This window comes from Polyodon spathula, chromosome 11 (assembly GCF_017654505.1).
Source record: "Polyodon spathula isolate WHYD16114869_AA chromosome 11, ASM1765450v1, whole genome shotgun sequence".
NCBI classification, from domain to species: Eukaryota; Metazoa; Chordata; class Actinopteri; order Acipenseriformes; family Polyodontidae; genus Polyodon; species Polyodon spathula.
The window spans coordinates 21,865,365-21,886,300 of record NC_054544.1 but is presented as its reverse complement, the minus strand read 5'-3'; the positions used below and the strand labels follow the sequence as shown (position 1 = coordinate 21,886,300).

At 35.7% G+C, this 20,936-nt stretch overlaps 1 protein-coding gene across 14 annotated transcripts in view; it reads left to right on the top strand.

Annotated features, from left to right (window-relative positions):
* adarb1b (adenosine deaminase RNA specific B1b) overlaps positions 1 to 20,936 on the top strand; it is a 161,441-nt gene that overhangs the window by 125,089 nt on the left and 15,416 nt on the right. For 9 of the 14 annotated variants that reach the window (XM_041263475.1, XM_041263471.1, XM_041263476.1 and 6 more), the window contains 2 exons: positions 4,438 to 4,464; positions 13,486 to 13,560. In XM_041263475.1, the coding sequence (XP_041119409.1) occupies positions 4,455 to 4,464; positions 13,486 to 13,560 (85 nt within the window). In that variant the 5' untranslated portion in view covers positions 4,438 to 4,454. The remainder of the gene's footprint in view (positions 1 to 4,437; positions 4,465 to 13,485; positions 13,561 to 20,936) is intronic. The other 5 variants (XM_041263480.1, XM_041263479.1, XM_041263478.1 and 2 more) reach the window with 2 other exon arrangements.

The following is a 20,936-nucleotide window of genomic DNA, read 5'->3' as shown; positions in this document are numbered from 1 at the left end:
TGAGTTTTGGTGGGCGGCCCTCTCTTGCCAGGTTTGTTGTGGTACCATATTCTTTCCATTTTTTAATAATGGCTTTAATGGTGCTCCGTGGGATGTTCAAAGTTTCTGATATTTTTTTATAACCCAACCCTGATCTGTACTTCTCCACAACTTTGTCCCTGACCTGTTTGGAGAGCTCCTTGGTCTTCATGGTGCCGCTTGCTTGGTGGTGCCCCTTGCTTAGTGGTGTTGCAGACTCTGGGGCCTTTCAGAACAGGTGTATATATACTGAGATCATGTGAAAGATCGTGTGACACTTAGATTGAACACAGGTGGACTTTATTTAACTAATTATGTGACTTCTGAAGGTAATTGGTTGCACTAGATCTTATTTAGAGGCTTAATAGCAAAGGGGGTGAATACATATGCACGCACCACTTTTCCGTTATTTATTGTTTAGAATTTAAACAAGTTATTTTTTTCATTTCACTTCACCAATTTGGACTATTTTGTATATGTCCATTACATGAAATCCAAATAAAAATCAATTTTAATTCCAGGTTGTAAGACAACAAAATAGGAAAAATGCCAAGGGGGGGTCAATACTTTCACAAGCCACTGTATGCCATTCCACTGAGGGGAAACTAGATTTTTGCCATAGTGTTATCGTTTCTGTCCAACGGGGAAACCTGTTTTACCTTTCAAAACATTAAAATGATCTACGATTATGTGGATGTAATTAGTGCCGTTTTTATTCTTCTGCATGTGAGTTGTATTTGTAGTTAAAATAATATAGGTTACTTATTGATTACTAAAAAAAGCTATACTAATAATGTGCATCATCTCACATTTTAAATATTATCATAAACTTTACTGTGATCATGTGATTGTGGAGTTTTGCTTTTTTGTTGTGGTTGTTCCGAGATATATATATATATATGCTCCATTAAAAGACTTAACTACATGTGCTTGCAAGAATAAGTGGAAAATCTGTTTGTCACTGTTGTTCCATAATTAAGGAATATACAACTTAAATGTTTTTTCCCCCACTTATCGCAAGTAAAACTGGACATGTACTGTGTCCCACATTTTATATTTTAAAACCTACATACTATATGAAAATCTATCTATGGTAAACTGAAGTCATACAAAAGAATTATTGTAAAATTGTGGAACTTTGACCTTGAAATAAAAAAGATTTGAATATCTCAAAACTGTTTGGAATACACATTACTGTTCTTTGTCTGAACAATTTATTTATGAGACGAGACGATACAGACTCTAGCTTGATCACGTAACATATGCATGCCAGAAACGGGAGGACAGAGGCTCTAATAGAAACAAACAAACAGAAAAACCCCACATGGCATCCAAACAGTGGAAAAAAAAATATTATAAAACAAATTGTACAGACCAATTACCAGAATCATGTTCCAAAAGGAATACCAGTCACCCATGCACACAACTAAAATATGACCGCGATACTAGTCACAGGGAGGTGAAGCAGTCACACCGTTGCAAATCTTTATTATTATACCATAACTACGTTCCCTCTAAGACATAAATTTAATTAGCCACTGTGGCTAAAAATTGTCAAGTTACTTTAGCCACAGTGGCTAACTAAATTAAAGAAAAACTTAATACTATAAACAAGTTGTAAACATACTGTTTCAGCATAGCAAAAAGACATGTATTTTATCTGAAAACATGCTGAAATGTGCCATATAATGCCAGACCCTACCATTTACAATACACATACATGTTATATTTAATTTGCACTATAAGTCTGATTCCCATTTAATAAATCCCAAACTTAGTCCCACGTGAAAAATCGTTACCGATTTCCTAAATTCTGAATAGGTTTGCAGAGATATTAAAGCGGTGTATCAGGGACACGCCCAGTCTCATCTGTCAACAGGGGGGAATGTGCTAATAAAGTTCAGTGAAGTTCAATCTCATCTCTGTGTCGCATACATTTCACTCGCCAAACTAAAGAACATACTGTCACAACCAACTCATTGAATAGTATTGGGAGCTGAAACAAGTATTTTAAACAAACCAATTTCTCACATAAAGGAATCATCAATAATGTTTCACAGGATTATTATTATTTTTTGGCCATTATGCAAGCTGAAAACACAGAGTCCCACTGGAATCTTCTTTTTCCCTTATTGTTAATGTGTTCCTGGGATCCTAATAAGTGTTTTTGACTGGCTAAAGTCTAGCTACAAACTATGATACTACCTCCCAACTGAGGGAGGCTTCTGTTCTCCGAGGTACTGGTGTTTGATACAGTGGGCCCTGGTCTGGTACTTGGGGAGATTGAGCAGACATCTGCAGGGCTGGCCTTTGTCCTCCAGTGGCAGTGGAGCTCATGTGTATAAAGAGGTGATTGTCTTGCCAGTGGGATAGGAGGACACTCACTCACTCACTTTTGATTCTCATGAATTGTTGTGAGAGGTCAGGGGGTGAGGGAATATAATTGGGCATTCTAAATTGGGTTAAAAAAATAAATAAATTAAGTCAGTGAGACATTGTGACAAAGATTCTTGGTGGTAAATCTCCCTTCCGACCTGTGAGGGTGCTAAGTAATGGGAACAGAGTACCCTGGACTACTTGGCCTGACACTTTGTTCAGAGGGTTAAAAGGAAGTCGGTCATTTAGAAAAGTGGCAGAGCTTCGTTACACTAACTCATCGACCAGGAAGGGAAATGATGTGGCAGTCGTGGATTGGAGGAGTGGCTGCAGTTGTTTACCAAGGGGTATTCTGTTCTTGTTTCCAAGATTACAAATGTATTGTGACGCATGAGATTACCACACGAACTTCAACTTCAGTACATTTTCATTCATTCCATTAAGAACCAAGGTCCAGAATCCTTTACAGTTTGATTGCCAAGCTCTAACTGTTGATTTAAAAACACCATTTATCCAACATTTATCCCCCATGTACGGTGATGGCTGTGTGTTTTGCTATGTCGGTGTTCTGTCTAGTTCTTGAGAAATCATATGATATTGTAACTTTTCACTCTGTTGTCTAAACTTATTCTACAGTATAACACCAAGCAGGTGCAGCGAAGGAGTTGCAAAGAACAGAATAGTGAGGTTAGATACAATATTTTACAGAGTGCCACCTGCGATGCAAATGAAACTTCTTAAAGCAGAACTAAATGGATTCTAGTGTGAGTGCTGGGTGCCTCACATCTTAGAGGTTACCTAGTTTTTGCTATGGAAGAATCTCCCTTAGAAAGCATGAACAATACTGAACTGCATTACAGATTATATATATATATATATATACCGTCTAGATAAGAACCATGGTACGAATGAGTTAAATAGATTGGGACCCAAAACACATGGACCTGTCCCCTATAGATCTTCGCGCCGATTAGCTTGTACGGATCAGTAGAAACATGCTGTACGACCGTCAGTGCTCGTCCGTCTAATTGGTAATAAATGCGTTTTCGTATGGCAAAACATCACTAAGTAGTACAGTATGTCATCAACAGATGAACTAACCGTTTTTTATTTTTTCCAAAAGTTAATACATATTATGTAGAGGAACGAACTGCCAGATTTCTTATTGCGTGGAGCGTGTTTGTCATATTTGGCTAGGAAGGCAGGGTTCAAATATATATATATATGGAGCATACAAGAAATCATGACATCCTGATGAGATCAGTAATACAACAACAACCATTGATACACTATTAAATATATTTGTGAGAATCTTAATGAAATGTAATTTATTAATACTTTTTTTATATATATATATATATATATATATATATATATATATATATATATATATATATATTTTAACATGTGACGTTATCAGTATTGTTAATGTAAGTACCTTTTAGAAGTTGTGGAAAACTGATTTATGTAATAGTGTATTTTACTGAGTAATAAGTTAAAATGGGCATACACAAGATTAGTAGTCTGCAGTTGTCTTTACAAGACTTGAACTGAATGCAGGTCATCAGTGAGTTACTATGTAGATGAAATGACTTTGGTCTGCTTGTGTACCCACCCCAACCAAGGGTTTCTTAGAACCAAACAGTCAGGATTTCAGCTGTCAGCCAGTACTAGTAGAAGCTTCAGTAATGAACACCAAGCTAACTACAACCACGGCAGTTGTGCAATAGTCAATGTATTAGATTTGCACCACAGTGATGGCTTGCTACTATTGTTTTCTTTTGTGATACAATACTCAATATATTCTCACCCTTTAGCACTGGTTTGATTTGTATAGTTTCTTTTAATATGCTGTTGTGTAAAAATATATGGTTTAGTAGTTAAGATTTTATCAAATGTGACATAATAAACTTTGGCCACTATAAGTTATTGTCAGATACTCGCCATGCAGTCTACCACAATCAGACAATAAGTGATATTTATGGTCATGTGTGAGTCTTTTAATATTAAATACTAAATATTAAATATTTTTTTCTTTCTTAGGAATCAACGAAAAAGTAATGGCTGAAGGTATGTGTTCTTTTTAAACATTTATTAATATATTTACAAAAAAAACCCCAGCAAAAATCCTTTTGTGAAAGTCAAGAATATTCTATGAGTCTCTAATAGAAGTTATATTTCAGGTGGTGTCCACTGCAAATGAACCATTTCACTGCCACATTTTTTAACCTCTGAGAATATCAGTAATATTTGTTTTCACTTATCTATTTTACTTTGTTTACAAACCATTAATTCGAATAATTCATAACCTTCGATTTATCTGTTTATTTAACAGAATGAGAGAAAATTGCTATGCTGAACCAAGTAAAACACACCCCGTTTAGACATTAGAGAATAAATCCTGAGCTCAGCAAAGTACTGCCTACCACTTGTCATCATATTTTGCAGCTTTAAATGGGATACTTGTCAATGGTATAAAAGATGCATTTCTTTAAAATCCTGCCTAGAAAATTGATGGAGGGCAGGTTGACTAACTCCGCCCGCATCTACACTGATATCTTAATAACCAGATCCAGTTGTCACAAAACTTTCTCGTATGACATTCTTTTGCAGAATTTATTGGGGAAGTTACATACACCTAAATTAACCGACCAATTAAGGCTATGGTATTCAATTGATCTTCAACAGTGACAGATCTAAACTGTACAACTGATATACATCATTTATAAAGGGTCCAAGGTTCATAACAGTAATACAGTATTTCATGTTAGATTTTGAAATGTTACTTTTATTCAGTTTTTCATTAAGTATATGGAAAACTACAAAGTGGTATGTAATTCAATATGTTAACAGATCATTATTCAGCAGGTTTCATTCAACTTTATCAAGCAAAATGAGTTCATTCTACAGGGTCATGCAAAACTTCTAGCCATAAACTATAGTTACTGTAATTGCAAACTGAAGTGATTACTTTACAGTTTAGACAGCCATATTGATCTTACCAGAAACCTGTGCAAGCGCTTCATTAACATAATTGTGTCAGTTAGATCAAGGAAAAAGGTGCTTGGTTTGTTCAAGACTAAACATTGTTTGATGCAATTAGTTCTGCCTACACTTTTCCATAAATACACAATACACAAGGTGGTCAGTCACTGCATCCCCTGCCACATCCATGAATTCAGAATGGCTGCAAACAGAATGACGAAAAAGAGTACGACCATAATGCATATTGAATAGACCTCTGTATTATGGGAGATGCTTTTCTAAATTTAAAGAATATTTGTTGCACACATTTATTATTTGTACTATGATTGTCCATTTGTGGTGATCAGCTTGCTAAAGCTTTCTTTTGAGCTCTGCATAATGTTTGCTTGCTGAATAATTACTATTTACTTTGTTCATAAGAATTGTGCTGTAGAGTAAGGTTAGGTTGCTACTGAATACGTTAGACTTTCATTTCTAATTCTAAAACTCAAATTATGCAACGCTAATAGTAGTTGGAGATGTAAAACTGCAATGTTCCTTTTTATTTAACGTTCTATCTAGAGAACCTGAAATAAAATGTTCACTGTACGTTTAATTATCATCTTTTATCTTTCCAATTTCCAATCAACCTGTGTCTTCGGTCAATTTCTACAAAACAAAATATAATCAAAGTCCACAAACTTTTACTTTTTTATTTTTTAAACCCATTACAATGTACCACAGGAAGGCTTTGTTGTTGTTTATGATATGATATGATTAAAAATGTTATATATATATAGCTAATCATTCTACCTCTATAATATAGTTCCAAATGAAATTGGTGTACATTTAAAGCAGTGCAGGGATTTTATTTGTATGAGCTTGCTGAATCTATAGAGGTGGGTGCCCTTTTACTAGTATCAGGATCACTCACCTCATGCTTGTGTGATAAAGGATTCTATTGTGCTGTGACACATGCTGTGCTAACAGTTGAGCTGCCTCGAGCCCTCTAATAGAAAATAATAATATTTGATAAGGTTGACAGGCTCACCAGAAGGCATGCTTCTTAATCAACCGCAAAGGTTTCAGATAACAGTACTGACAGTTCATTTCGTTAACAGAGTGACCAAGCAGTCATGTAAACAAACTAGTATGTAACTGTTAATGTTTGTTTTCAGTGTTGAATGATTGACATATCCTATTTATAAACCTCAAGGGAGGCATGGTTTCATATATAGCAAGGTAAATATGTGAAGTGTAGTTTTAAAAATGTTATTACCCACATCAGAACACAGCTGTAGAAATGTTATAGAAGTGAAGGAACACACATGTTGTATCAGGTGTTAAATAAATAATTGAACTCATACTATTGAGGAACTGACTTTTAAGGTCCGTTCACACTGGACACGATGTGGCATTAACAATTGTTTTCAATGAAGGCGGTCACTCACAGCGGCAGAGGGAAGTGGCACTCAAGTGGCACAGCAGAGCGGCACGTAGGAGATGAAATATTTTCAACTTTCGCTGTGCCTTGAAGTGAACTACCAGTAACCTATCAGGGGAAAGTAGGAGGCTCCTTTGCGAGGGGGGAAAAAAAAGTATAATGGAGGAAAAGCTTGTGGTTCTGATTTCTGATTTTCCAAAGTTGTATAATACAACATTAAATAGGTTTAAAATCTGCCTTCATCAAACTCCTGTATCAGCCGATGATGTTCACGTACCTTTTTCTTTTCTTGATGATGTCATGGACCCACAGCGAGCTTATTTTATTTTTTTCTTTCTGTGGTAGAGCAGGGCAATCGCAATTATCTTTTTTTTTTTTGTTTGTTTGTTTGCTGTTCATTGTTCCAGGTATTGTGTTGTTAGATGCACAGTACCACTGATTGTTGCCGTGTTTACAGCCCCCCCCCCCCCCCCCCCCAAAAAAAATGGATACAACGGCAGTAGTTGGGGGGGGGAGGGGGGGGGGGTTAAAATTAGATTATATAAAAATATATATATTGTTGCTTGTACATGCAGCCGTGACGTAACAACAGACTGGCCAGTGACTTTCCCCTGCTGCATTCTGAACAGCAGTCTGTGGCGACTGCAGAGCGACGCGCAAGGAGGCGGTGTGTGCGCCACGTCCGGTGTGAACGCCCCTTTAGGGACCCTGTCTGCAAGATTTGTCAAGCTTTCGAAAAAAGTGTTGGGCAAAAACATCATTAAAGGTGATCAAAAATAGTTACTGCATTTAATGCAGTCTTTATATAGAAGCTTGATAGCTGAATCTATGAACAAGCAAAAGATAGCATACTATTTAAATAGAGCACTCATATATCGTAGTGAAAACCCAATGCTCGATGAACTGTTATAATTTTAGGCATGTACTCTAACAATCTCTAAACTAAAAGCATTGAAAAATACCTACATTGAAGAAGCTAGTGACCTGTGTCCAATTGCCCCATTATTTTTTTGTTCGGGTAGGTGAAGTGACATGCAAACTGACAGCTCCCTGATTAACTGAACATGAAATATCGTTTGGCCTCACTTATCATGCTATTTGTAGATGAGCGAACAGCAGCTTGGTCCAAACACAGGCTTTATATGAAAGAGAGACAGACAGGAGCAGTGACAAATTCCTCTGATGTAATTCAATAGCTGAAACGTGTTATCATGGCAGCTCTGCCGCATAGAGCAATGCTTTCTATTACCTCCCTTTCTTTCAAGCTGACTATCGCTGTCTGCAGAAAGACAGGTTTGATGTAATTTTAGTCAACTGAACATCAATTTGAGATCCCTATCAAAGCCAACATGCATTTAAGTTCTAAGTTTAAAGTGACTTTTTTCTAACTGATATTTTGGCAAAAAGGGAAAAATAATTTCAGGTTATAGTTTATATGTGTCTCCTGTCATGTTAAACTGTTTTCTTATTTTTAAATGAGAATGGCATTTGGCAGGTGATTACAATTAATACTGATAGCTGCACTAAAATACCAGTTATGAATGATATATGATACAAATTAAAAATAACACACGATATAAAATTCAGCTTTGTACTAAATGTGAATGATAACTGATACAAAATGACACCTGAGAACGAACCAGGGGAGGGAGTATAACTCAGTAAAGGGATATTTGATAACTGATGTGAGGAAATTTGATGTCTGAGGATGTCCCAGTATTGACACAGTACATCAGAAAGGTGTCAGACGTGTACAGTATCCGGTACTAGAAGTAAAACATACATAGAAATTAATCCATAGCTTCAATAGAGCTGAATATACAAAAACAGTAAAGAAACATAATGTTTCAACTAGGTGTCTCCTTTTGAATAGTTTTACTATGTCATAGAAAACATCGGTAAAAACATTTAACAACAGAGACCTAGAAAAGATATACACATACTGTAATGCTACAGCTATGGCAGGACCAGGCAGCTGGGTGCCTTGGGTTAGAGTCCTGCATCAGGTCAGGTGCCCGCTGGTGACCCGCAAAGTGGGCCGGGTTCAGGTCGGAATGGGAATGTTTTCGCGGTTTGAGTTTCGGGTGCGGCTCAGAAAATTTTATTTTTGGGTCAGACTTGGGTCTGAATTTGAATCGCCAAAAGGTTTTTTGTCCATTCGGCGTACTCGTCTGTAACCCTTTCCCAAATAATGAATTAGAAGGTAAATGTACTGGTACTTCCTGCTCTAAAGCAGGAGCGATTAGGGAGGAGTCAGCTGACTAAGCAGTGTTCTTGGTTTGTATTGCCGCTTGTTTGTTACGTCGCAAGATCTTTTTGTCAGTGCTATTAAAAATGTCTGTGGACAAGGTGAAACAAAAGATAGCGCAGGGTTTGTATCATGTAGTGGATAATAGTTGGAGAGGTAAATGAGAAGTGTGGAATTCTTCTGGAATCGTAGGGAATGAAAATAATGAACATGTGACTGATATGATCTCCCCCCTATTCTCTTGCAATCATTCTTTGTATGATAAACCAAGATATTTACATTTTTTTAAACGATGCGAGATTTGGGGATTCTAGTGTTCTATGTGCAGTTTCATTGCTAGGTGGGCATAATTAGGGCTTCTTTCAGTTTTAACTGGTAAAACCCGATAAAACACCCCCGATACAAAATAAATTAAAATCGGTAGATCGCCAGTAAACACCAGAAAACACTTGAAAAACTGTGGAAGTGGTTAATCAATTCACATTGACTTTACCCTTTTTCTATTAAAAAAATAAAACCTACTACAAAAATAAATACATTTCCTAGTGCTGCAATAATAATAAATACATTTCCCAATGCTTAGTTATGAATACTTTAAACCCGCCCCAATTATTGACAGCACATTCCTGCATTTCTGTTGTAGACTCCGATTGTGAGATTTAAAACAAGATTACAATCTGGATGGAGGCTTGTTAGCAGAATTTAAAGCTGTTTTACAGTTAAGATACAGAGCATTTAAAACAGAACTGTGACGAAATATACAAAAATGCCTACACACACAAACCCCAGACGAATATGCCCGTGACCATAGGTATTTCGTTGTGGAAGACATCAAAGGAAAGAAGGTACAATTTAATTGTGCAAGTACTGTCGAGTTCCTACTGCACATATTTTGTCAGAAAAAAAATGCTCAAGCATTTTGGAAAGTAACCAAAAGCACTAATTTCATACAGTATATCAAAAACGAAAGCCTTGAAAAACCTGATTAACATAATACTCAAAAATAGCTAAAAATAAGCACTGAAAAATACAATTAATAAAACCCGAAAAACAGAAGCCCTAGGCATAATTAACAATAGTGTTCAGATCATGGCTTGAGAATGTAGTATGTGTGGTGCATAAACCTAAAAGTAGATTTTCAGTATATGATGTTTCTTTAAACAATTGTAATGCGATTTTAAAATAGATTTCTAAAGAGACTGGATTTTATATGAGAAAATTTACAAACAAGAGCCGGCCATTCGACTTAGAGAGGCGTAGAGTCTCAGGAAGTGGGTCAGACAGAGTTCGGGTGTAGAATGGGTTACGAACACATTTTTGATAGTGAATCTCTGGGGTAAGCCAACAAGACAAAGTTCTGGGATTGATCAGCTTGAAAAACTGGAAGAGCACTTGTTAATATTCTTATTTGTACTTTGTTATTTTTGTACCAAGCCCCTCAGTTGCTAACCATAATGCAATGTGTAAATGTATTTTTAAAGTGTCTGTCTCATCAAACCACACAGAGCAAAGTGTGTTTATTGGTGATACCTATCAACTTGCATTTGGAGCAAGAAAGTGTCCAATCGCAACTCTGTGGATTATGGGTTTCTGCTATCTTCAAGCAGGCACTGGAGAGCCGAGAGCAGCATGTGCATTTGAAGTGTGTTTTAGATAACTAACTGCAATCCTTCTTCAATCACTTTAAAAGAACTAGTGGTTTGCTATTACCTAAAATGTAATTACCTGCATTTTGAGGGTGTGGGAGGTACATTTATTTTTCATTAAAGTTCCCCACAGCACTACAACTCCCTGCTCACTCAACGCTATCTCAAAAGCACAGACATGTGGGAAGTTGGAGATGAAAAACAGGAGACAAGCTATTTATTTTTCCCATTGCTGGTAGCAAGATACTAGAGATTTGACATATTTTAGTCTTCTACTAAACTTTTGCTAGATGTTAATGGATTGAAGGAGTGTTCAGGGTTCCTTTTACAAGTACACAACCTGAAACATAGATTGTAGTCGCTAGAATAAAGTGTAGAGAGCTGCTGTCTGATATAAATGAAGCCGACACGTAGTTGGTTTCTCCCGTTTTAGTTTGATACCCATCTATTAATCTTTAATAAGCTAATAATTGTGGTAGCATATTTCCTGTCACCCACCATTCGCTCAGATTAATTAGGCCATTTAGTTTAGCAAAAGAAAAGAAACAAGTGCCAAATGTGAAAAATGACAGCAGGGAAACCAAACAGGTTGAATCAGCAGATGCCATTTTAGTTTCTGAATAACTGTAGCTTTAGGATTACCATTCATTCATACTACTACTTGAATGTATAGTGCCCCATATGTGGTGTTGTTGATTTTTCTTTACAATGTTAGCATTGTGAGTGTTAACAGATCATTTACAACACCCACCTGCCACAGGTAGTAGCATGAGCATTTATAATCATAAGCAGGTCTTGAGTGAACCTAGATTATATCCGAAGGGATAACCAACAGTGTTTTAATGAAGCATGCCCCTACATTCAGCTTGAGGACATTCCTTAAAGTTATCTTGTTTAATGTATTTGGGGTACTAGTAATTGTGATTTTGGTGTTGAAATGAAGCTGTCCTTTTTAGCTGACTATGCCTTGCTATAATATGCTACTGCATTTTCTAATCTGCTGTTAGAAAGTTTCTACTCCCACATATATATATTTTGTACTAAATGGAAAAGGATGTAGAATCTCGTTAATTTTCTTTTTTTTGGCAAATCCTATTAAATGGTAAAATATCAGATTGATTTGGCTCATAAACTGTTCTAAACTGGAATCCCATAGTGCAGTGAATTTCATAGCTCATTTAATTTAGGTAAATATATACTGTATTCAATTTCACCCTCAGCTCCACAAAATTATAAGTGAATGGGAAAATCAAGTGGAAATTAAACATAAGGGGATTCATAACTGAATAGAACACATATATAAATATTGATACATTTAGTACGGGGTGGTCACGTTTTGAATAGTTCTTTGTATAAGGCTCAAGTATCAGCCAATCGTAACACAGATAACTATTGTTTTAGCCAATCATATAACCATGTCGTTGTACTACAGCCCTGGATGTAATGTGTATCCCAGTTGAATTACATGCAATGTGTGTTCTATGGTTTAGTTCAAACACAGCACATCTTTGGTTTTGTAAGATACATACTCGCCATGCACCGTTTGCTTTAACCTGTCGCTAAGTTGTGCAAAATGATGAACATATCTGTCATCTAAAAAGCCAAGTATGGTCACCAGCCAATCACCTTTAATCAGATCGTCTTTAAAGTCGAACCAGCACTGATCAGTAAAATGTGAAATAAATTAATTGGTACAATTTGTGGTATTAGGAAAACACTTCAAGATGGTTTCCAGACAGACATCAAGTTCCAAAGTTCCTTAACAATCCCCCATTGGTGGTTGCTATACCTGAACTGCTTCACGTCCATTAGTAACGGTGTGCTTTTTTAAACTGCTGCAGGTGAGTTCCTAGCAAATGTACCCTACTGTGTATATTTTCCCTTTCCCTTGTCTTTTTGGTATTGTTTGCAATCATCCATCGTGTTCCGTAGCTCAAAACCCATACCAGACTGGAACCTTTCGACCTACATATCTAGTTGTCTTCATCGTGACAAAAATGTGCTTATGCAAGACTATTTAGGTGGTACAAAGCCAAACAGTGGGTCATACTAATTATACGGTTTAACACCTGCTGGGGGGGTCAAAGGCCCTGGTTACACTAATCATAGCCTACCTGTTGTGTTAGCTAAGGTAATCCAAGATTAGCGTTAATCAGGGTATGTGAAACTATTTACTGTATATCCTGTAAAAGTGATTGGGGAAAGCTATTTCTCTGTTTTATAAGGCATTGATTGATATATTTTCCTTCACAAGTTAACCATGCCTAATGCTGTGTAAATTCACTATTAGAAGTTATGAACTCATACATCTTTTATTTTCCATTTGTAGATAAATAAGTCAGTGCTGATACGTATCCTATAGGGAAAGTTTGGATAGGACCATGCAATAGCTAGTTTCCCTAGTCCATTGAAGGTTGCAAAAATAAATGATACAGTTTATGTATATATGAGCTATATTATATAGGTAGATAGTTAAATGGCATTTTAAAAAGCAATCTTTAAGATAAATAATAATACTAATAATAATTAAAAAAATATATATTACTCGGCTTGACTTTTCTTCACCCTCGCAGATAAAGATTTGTCTACTTGGCGATTTGTGGGTGTTATAGGATATGTTTTATTCCGTAGAATTTTGCATTTATTCTTGTATTCTCTGTTGTGTCTTCTGCATTTTATTTCAAATGTTTTTTGACTTTTTCGTCTCTCAAAATGAAACACCCTTGATTTAGTACCTGTTTGTGAGGTCCTGCAGGTGCCTAATGCTGTTGCCTCTCTGTTTCCCGCAGAGAGAAGCAGTGTCCGTCAGACAAGAAACCAGCAGAAATGCTTTGCAATGGATGTAGATGAAGAGGAAAACATGAGTAAGCGCTCTAATGTCCATGTTCTCCTTAAACTATAAGACATACAGTAGGACTAAAGGCTCTTGGTTATAGAATGAGACAAATATTTTGTGCAGGTGTTCTAGTACATTTTGGGTTGCATTTTATACTAACTGAGCCACAGCAACCTGCAATTGCCATTGAGATATTACCAAGTCATTTGTAATTATTTCACTTTCCTTGCCTCAATCATATCATACCAGTTGCTGTCCAGTTAATATAAATTATGGAATGTTTTAGTTATTCATAGAGCAATAATTTATAGTGAAATTAACTGGTCATTTAGTGACTGCTTAAGATAGGGGTTGCCTTATTATTCCTCACGAGGGATGAAACCGCCTGCAAAGGGGATATAGTGGTGATGGCCTCACTTATGAGAATTCTCCAAAAAGCACTCATGAAATTGTCATGTAACTTGGTCATTGTTACTCTCTACTGTTCTGTGCATTATATTTATATACGTCATCAGTTTTTCACCATAGAGGTATCTCTAATTTCAATGTACAGCTTGGGCAAGGAATGCATATTACTGACATACAGCACTCGTTCAAGAGACCAGATTTTAAATGTCCTTTTCCCCAGAGCAGCCTTAAATTGCTAACTCAACTAATCTACTTAACTAATGTTAACTTCTCTTAAAGTTTTGCAATAGAGATCTTGTCTCCCTTCCCCCTTCATTAATAAGATACAAAACCTTTTCCTTGTGATTTTAAGCTTTGTCACATTTTAGCAGAAATATCATCTGCTCTAACAATGTGTTCAATTATGTTATTCTACTTTTGGCTGCAGGTGCTCACTGTGCATTTTAATTTGAACCCGTCTGAAGCATAAAACATCAGCTTTACAGGAAAATAATCCAATTAATCTTGTCCGCGACTCAATTCTGCACAGTGGAATAGCGATTTGAAATCTATCTGAATAAAAATAAAATAATCTGGTTTTCACAGCAATCAAATTCCAGATCCTAGAATAGTCGGTCATAATGTAAGATTGTCAGTTTGAAAGGTGCTATTTAAAAAAATACACCCTTAATCAGAAGGTTCAGGATACGTTAATTTCCGCACCATTCTAATAAAATGTATGCTTTGAAAATCAGAGAGTTTGGAAGCTGTAACTGTCTGGAATTTCTATTTTTGAACTTCAGAGTAGCCACTTTAAGTAGCAATTGGGTATGGATGTGAACTTTCAGAGTTATCTCATCCCATTGACTTGGCTTTTTAAAACTCAAACTTTTAAATGCACCTCTGTTCTCGGGATCACTTCTACCCTTAAATACAACTGGTACATCAGTGTATAAACATTAACCTTCCCTCCCTGAAGTACTCAGTGAATGTAATGTCACATTTGTTCTATGTGGTGTTACTTACAAATAAATTTCTTACATCATGTTGCAGGGGGACAAGTTAATGGTTACCCTGTGGTGTAACAAATGTACATCATGGAAATGATGCGGAGGGCTCTGTGGAGGGCTCGATTGATGCCACTGGGGTAATTTAAACCTGCGTTTAAAAAAAATAAATAAATAAATAAATAAAGGATCACCAGAAAATGATACAAAGTGAATGTATGAATTGAGGGAACTCTCAAACTTATAGGCATTTGAGTACCAGTAAGATGTATGACTTGGATGGTAAAAAAAAAAAAAAAAAAAAAAAGATGAATATTGACATAGGGATAATATAAGTTTCTAGGTTGATTATACACGTGTTCAAAAGAACCACATAGCAAACAATGGTTTTGCACATGAAACATCAGTGGTAGACACAGAAATCAGTATAAGAAGACACTTTTAAAAAAATGTGCCTGCGTTTATATTTGCCTATAATATTGTTACTGAGAAGCTTGTATGTGGGGAAAAATGCAATGTAAGTGCTAGAAGTCCTACAGTTAATGCAAACACTATACCTGTCGAATCACATCCAGGTCAGCTCAATTAGAATCAGTCAAAATAGATTTAAGATTCTTTTAAGATACTGTGACATCCCTTCATAGTTTTCCTTGGTAAGCACTACACAAATGTTGTGGCCTATTCAACATGACTGGAATACACAATAACAACATTGCTGTACTTTTCCTGAAATATTTCATGACAGTCCAAATAGTCAATTTGTGATACCTTTTTTTAGTTGTTCTATTAAAGCTGAAGCAACCAAGTCAAGTATATCAATGTTTCAGCTTGTAGGATTTCAGTTTTTTCCTTTTTCATTTTAATAACAAATACTGATTCTTAGAAGAAGCTACAAGTTGTTTTGACGAGTCGATCGCTAAACCTTGTGGGTTTTATACCAGCAGGAGTGAACTTCTGTGCATTAGAAGTTACTAAATATTGTATTATACTTTTGGTCTTTTATTAATAAGGCCAACATCAAGTGGGAACATGTCCAAATAACCACGAAGACAATGTTTTAAGTTACATGTCTTGAAGTGTCAGGGTATCAGTACCTCTATTTACAGTTGTCAGAACAAAAACACATCTCATCCAAAATGCATTTTAAGAAAGTGTGACTTCATTGTTGGCTTGAATTGGAATCAGTCAGCAACTGAAAGACCAAATACAGCCTTCTTAACCTTTTCAATGCCCACAATGAGAGCTCTCTTCATTTTATGTTGGCTGTATAAATGCCTTTATATTACTAAAGAAATAATAATGACCGTTACAATATCTAAAGAACACAGAAGAAGAAGTTCAGAGGTACTTTACAAGATCATGGTCATGTGACGTTCAATTGCTATTTTAAAGAGTAAGTGGCTTGGACTCTAGCTTCAACTCTCTGTTACTGTTGAATTGTGTTGGGAGCACACAAAACCACAGTTAATTTCAAAAGCTCTGAAATAATTCTATACAACCTTGCACATTAAACTTTCAAACCACGGTAAGATAGTTGCAATATCTTGCCTCAGATATTTAAAAAACAGAGAAAAGAAAACTGTTACTTTTTAATAATGGCCTGAAGTTAATAGTACTAATCAGAGATAGGGTATTTAGGAGGAAGAAAATAATGATATTGTTAATAGCAGGAAGAAGCAGCGTTAAACTTTAACAGTAAAGCTTCTCTTTCGGCAGAGCTTAAAACAGAAAGACTCTGAGTTTTGTTCATTAGCCTCTGACAATGTGTTTAAATAAGTTGGCTCTGTGGGTATCTCAGTTCTTCCCAGTCCTGGGGGCAAAGAGACCTTCAATACGCAGTTAGAAACGTTTTGCAAAATAAATTGCACGCCGTGAGCTGGATTCTCAAAGCTGTTCAGAATTTCCATTGTCATTAGCACAACTCACAAAATAAAGATATCAGACCAGAAATAAACTATTGTTTGGTTTTTTTTTTTTTTTTTTCTTGTCTTAAAGGTAGAATAAATGGGGTGTACAAAATGAATTATTGACTCTCAAGTATCATTTATGTTATTTCTTTTGTGTGTTTTTTTTGTTTGTTTTTCATTAAGTCTTTGAAAAGTTTGAACTCAGCATGGTTCACAACAGTATTTTATCTTCTGAAGATTGTTACAAGATGCTTCTAGTTTTCCGCAGGGACTGATTGTGTCATCAATGAGAGACTAAAGGTAAGAGACTGAGACAGATTAGATTATTAGTCTCACCTCCAACAGCTTTGTGAGCTTCCCTGTAAAGAGAAACAAACAAGCACCAGGCTCAATGCATCTTGTTAGCAGCAACAATTAAATACATTATTAACATCACAGCGTAAAAGTCACAAGTTAGACTAAAAATCAAAGCGTCACATTCGTGACACAAAAAGCCCTTGTGGGGAAATAGCTAGAAGCATCTTAAAATGGTCTATAGCAGAGAACATATTGCTATGAATCTTGCAGAGTTCAAACTCGTTAAACGTGGGTTTCAAGGATATGATTGAAAAATGGAACACATAGCAAGAATAGGAAACGTAATATCATGAAGGATACAGTTTGTGGGTGAGAGAATTATTTAAATATAGTACACCTTATTTATTCTACCTTTTGTAAGTTGTTTTATTTGTTTTAGCATTATATTATCGGTACCCACATTGTGAATGAAACCATTGTTGGTAGTGTGGAGTTTGTATTTTTTAAATGAACATTCTGGGGGAAAAAATAAAAACTAAAAACAAAAAGGTAAAAATCTGTGAAAAAAATAATGAATGTCCCTGTATTCTAGGAAATTATTGAGGACAAACAAAAAAGAAGCCACCGTCAGTTTTTGGTAACAAGGGTAGGATTAAGTAGTTGGGCTTTATTAAAAAGGCTATGACTTTTCACATAAAACATGCACTCTCGCCAAATGAAGTGCTCTGTTGTCAAAATGCTTCCAGGACTCTTGGAAGTTTGTGGTAGACATTAAGCTGAGCAAAATGAAACGGCGTGTCAAACCTAAAACAGGATTGCAGATATCCGGGTTTGAAGAAGCTTTTCGCTGTGAGGCTCTGTGGTTCAGGAGTCAGATCATCATCAAAAGTATCCCATTACACAGTTTACACTACTCGTGTTTCTTTGAATCGAATGCCAGGGTATTTTAAAGAAACAGAATACAGAGTATAGCTTGCACCATCAGTTTGTTCATAATATTTAATGTCGTACGTGTTTATTATCATTTGTATCTATCAATGTACAGTAAAACCGGTGTAAATCAGCCCATCTACATACTGGCATTCTGTATAATGCGGCATAATTTTTGGGTCACAACAAAATCCCTAGTCAAATTTAAAGATGTGATACCCTCAACAATTGGAAACCTGTCTGTTCTGGAGTCTGGCAAGATTTGGCAGCTAAATGTAAGCCCAGCACCGAGCAATGTGATTTTTTCTTTTCTAAGTGTAAAATGAAATGCACACGTGTCCCGCAGGTATGGTAGATCATAAGTAAAATCCTTATTACATAATGGAGGAAATCAAATAAACAATAGTATTGATTTATATTACAGGGTATACCTGTATCTCTACTGTATACAGTGTGTGTGTGTGTTGTGTGTGTGTATGTGTATATATATATATATATATATATATATATATATATATATATATATATATATATATATATATATATGTGTGTGTGTTCAAAGAGCAATTTATACCTTTTATTTTAGATACAGAATTACATTTTAACACACCATTGTAAACCAGCACACTGTAATCTGGTACAATATTCCGGCCCCAAGCCAAGCTGCATTAGATTGAGGTTTTACTCTATATTATTCTTTTTGCTTAGATACATTTTTGTTGTCGTGAAGTATTCCAACAGAAATGCCCCTTGTCAACCACTATCAGCTAAAAGCTGACTAACTGAAGTGATGTGGTTTGACCTCGAGGGGTGTGCAGCTGTATATCAATCCCCTCTGAAACTGATTTTTGTAAAGAAATGTTCAGTTTTCTAACTAACAGTTCCCACAGTTTCACAGGGCAGAAATTGGTTGTTCGTTCTCTAGTGGTCAGTTCTAAAACCACTCCCTTTAGAAATTTTCAGATCTGGTTGAAAAAGTACTATTTTCTTGTAGTAGTTGGTACATAATGGTCCAAGCAGAGGACTGATTGATTAAACAGAGAATAAATTAAATATTCTGAAAATGTAGATGACAGAGTATCTTGTTTTTTAAACAGTTTTGTGTGTGTGGTTGGGGAGGAATGCTATTAACCTTATGTCTTGTGACTTTTATTGATTTATGTGCTCTTTGCTATACACATACTCCCTTCTAGCAGGATCTACAATAAATGACCAACTCTGAGGTTCCATGGAGAATCAAACCTCCCAAGTGCAGCTATTTATGTGGACAAGTCTCTTTTTGATATATAAAAATAGAATATAGTATAAAGAATATGGTGCATTCTGTACATATTCTACATAGACCCTAATATGTAGCACCAATAATTTTCACAATATTTATAGTCAGATTTGATTATTATTTTCATCCACAATTGTGAGACTATGCATTTCACTTTTTCTAATTTGTTTACTTGTGTACCTTTATAACACTGCTTGGGTGTATCGTGTGTGTGTGTGTGTGTGTTCTTTTAATTGTCTGCTAGTGTGGGTCTTAATTTTTTTCATCACCTTCTTTTTGCTTTCTCTTCAATCCTATCTTCCCAAAAGCCATTTAACTATTTATTTATTAAAATATTTTATTGCTATTATCCCTTATGAATGTTTACCATAGTAAAAGTATAACACAATATAATAAATCATGGTAAAACATTGATAGGCATTGCAAAGCTTAGAGAGGTATGGTAAAGCATAAAAAAGGTAAATTATGATGATTGCATAGTATAACCATGGAAAAGGCATGGGAAAATGACAGTAACATTTTGCTAAGCTTTTGCACACCGCTGTTCTCATGAAACCAGTTTTTCTTTTGCCCCTTTTCCCAAATGCATGTCCAAAATTATTGTAAATAGCATGGCTTAAATTTTGTAAAACTGATTACTGATGTGTTTTTGGTGCTAATTAGGCTTTAGAGAGAAACAGACCTTCTAATGTTCAGCAGAACAACAGGAAATTTGTGATTTCATATGCTAAATTTAACACTCATTGTAAAACAGATCTCATGTGAAACATATTGAGATCCAACCACTGCTTTATAAACATTCAGACTAATACAATTCCTCCTGAGTCCCATGTTTTGTCACAGCAGAGGTTTTCTGAACTCAAATTTGAGGGTCTTCCTTCATACAGATTTTTTATTATTACCAACAAAAACTAATGAGGACACGGAATTTGCTCGGCAGAAACAAATTCAACTGAGAGTTGAAAAATATTAATTCAACTCTAAGTTGACTATAGTTTGGATATAACCTTTAATGATGAACCATATCTGCTTAGTGAATTACACTTTATAAATAAGAACAGTTGCTTACATTTGACACCCCCATTGTCTGGTGTTATTTGACTGGGCATTTAAAAGTGATTCACATCTTTTAAAGGTTTGCTAATAAAATGTTTAAAAAAACACACACAAGTGATTTGGCTTAGTCACAGATCGTATCCCTCGCTTGTCATGGCAGATCCATAGCTAGCTGAAGAACCAGTTTTTGCATACATGATATTTTGTTCTAGTTTTGTACTAAATACTCCACTGCTTTCTTTAGAGCGCTGTTCAATTGATCCAAATATCGATGTCATTTAAAACATTAAAATGTGAATCGTCCTGAGAGAAGAAGAAACATCTGATGTTTGATTTTCATAGCCCTCGCCCCTTTATTAATTGCGTAAAATGTAGCAGTATTTAGATCAGTTGGACATACACCAAAGCCTTTAAAGAGGATTGGTGAAGAATTGTTTGACTTACTAGTAGTGGAGCTTCTTACTTTCCCAGACAAGCACCTGTAAAGTCAGAGTCAATTTGGTTTTGTGAATGTTTCCTTCACTTTTCCTCTTCTCTTCCT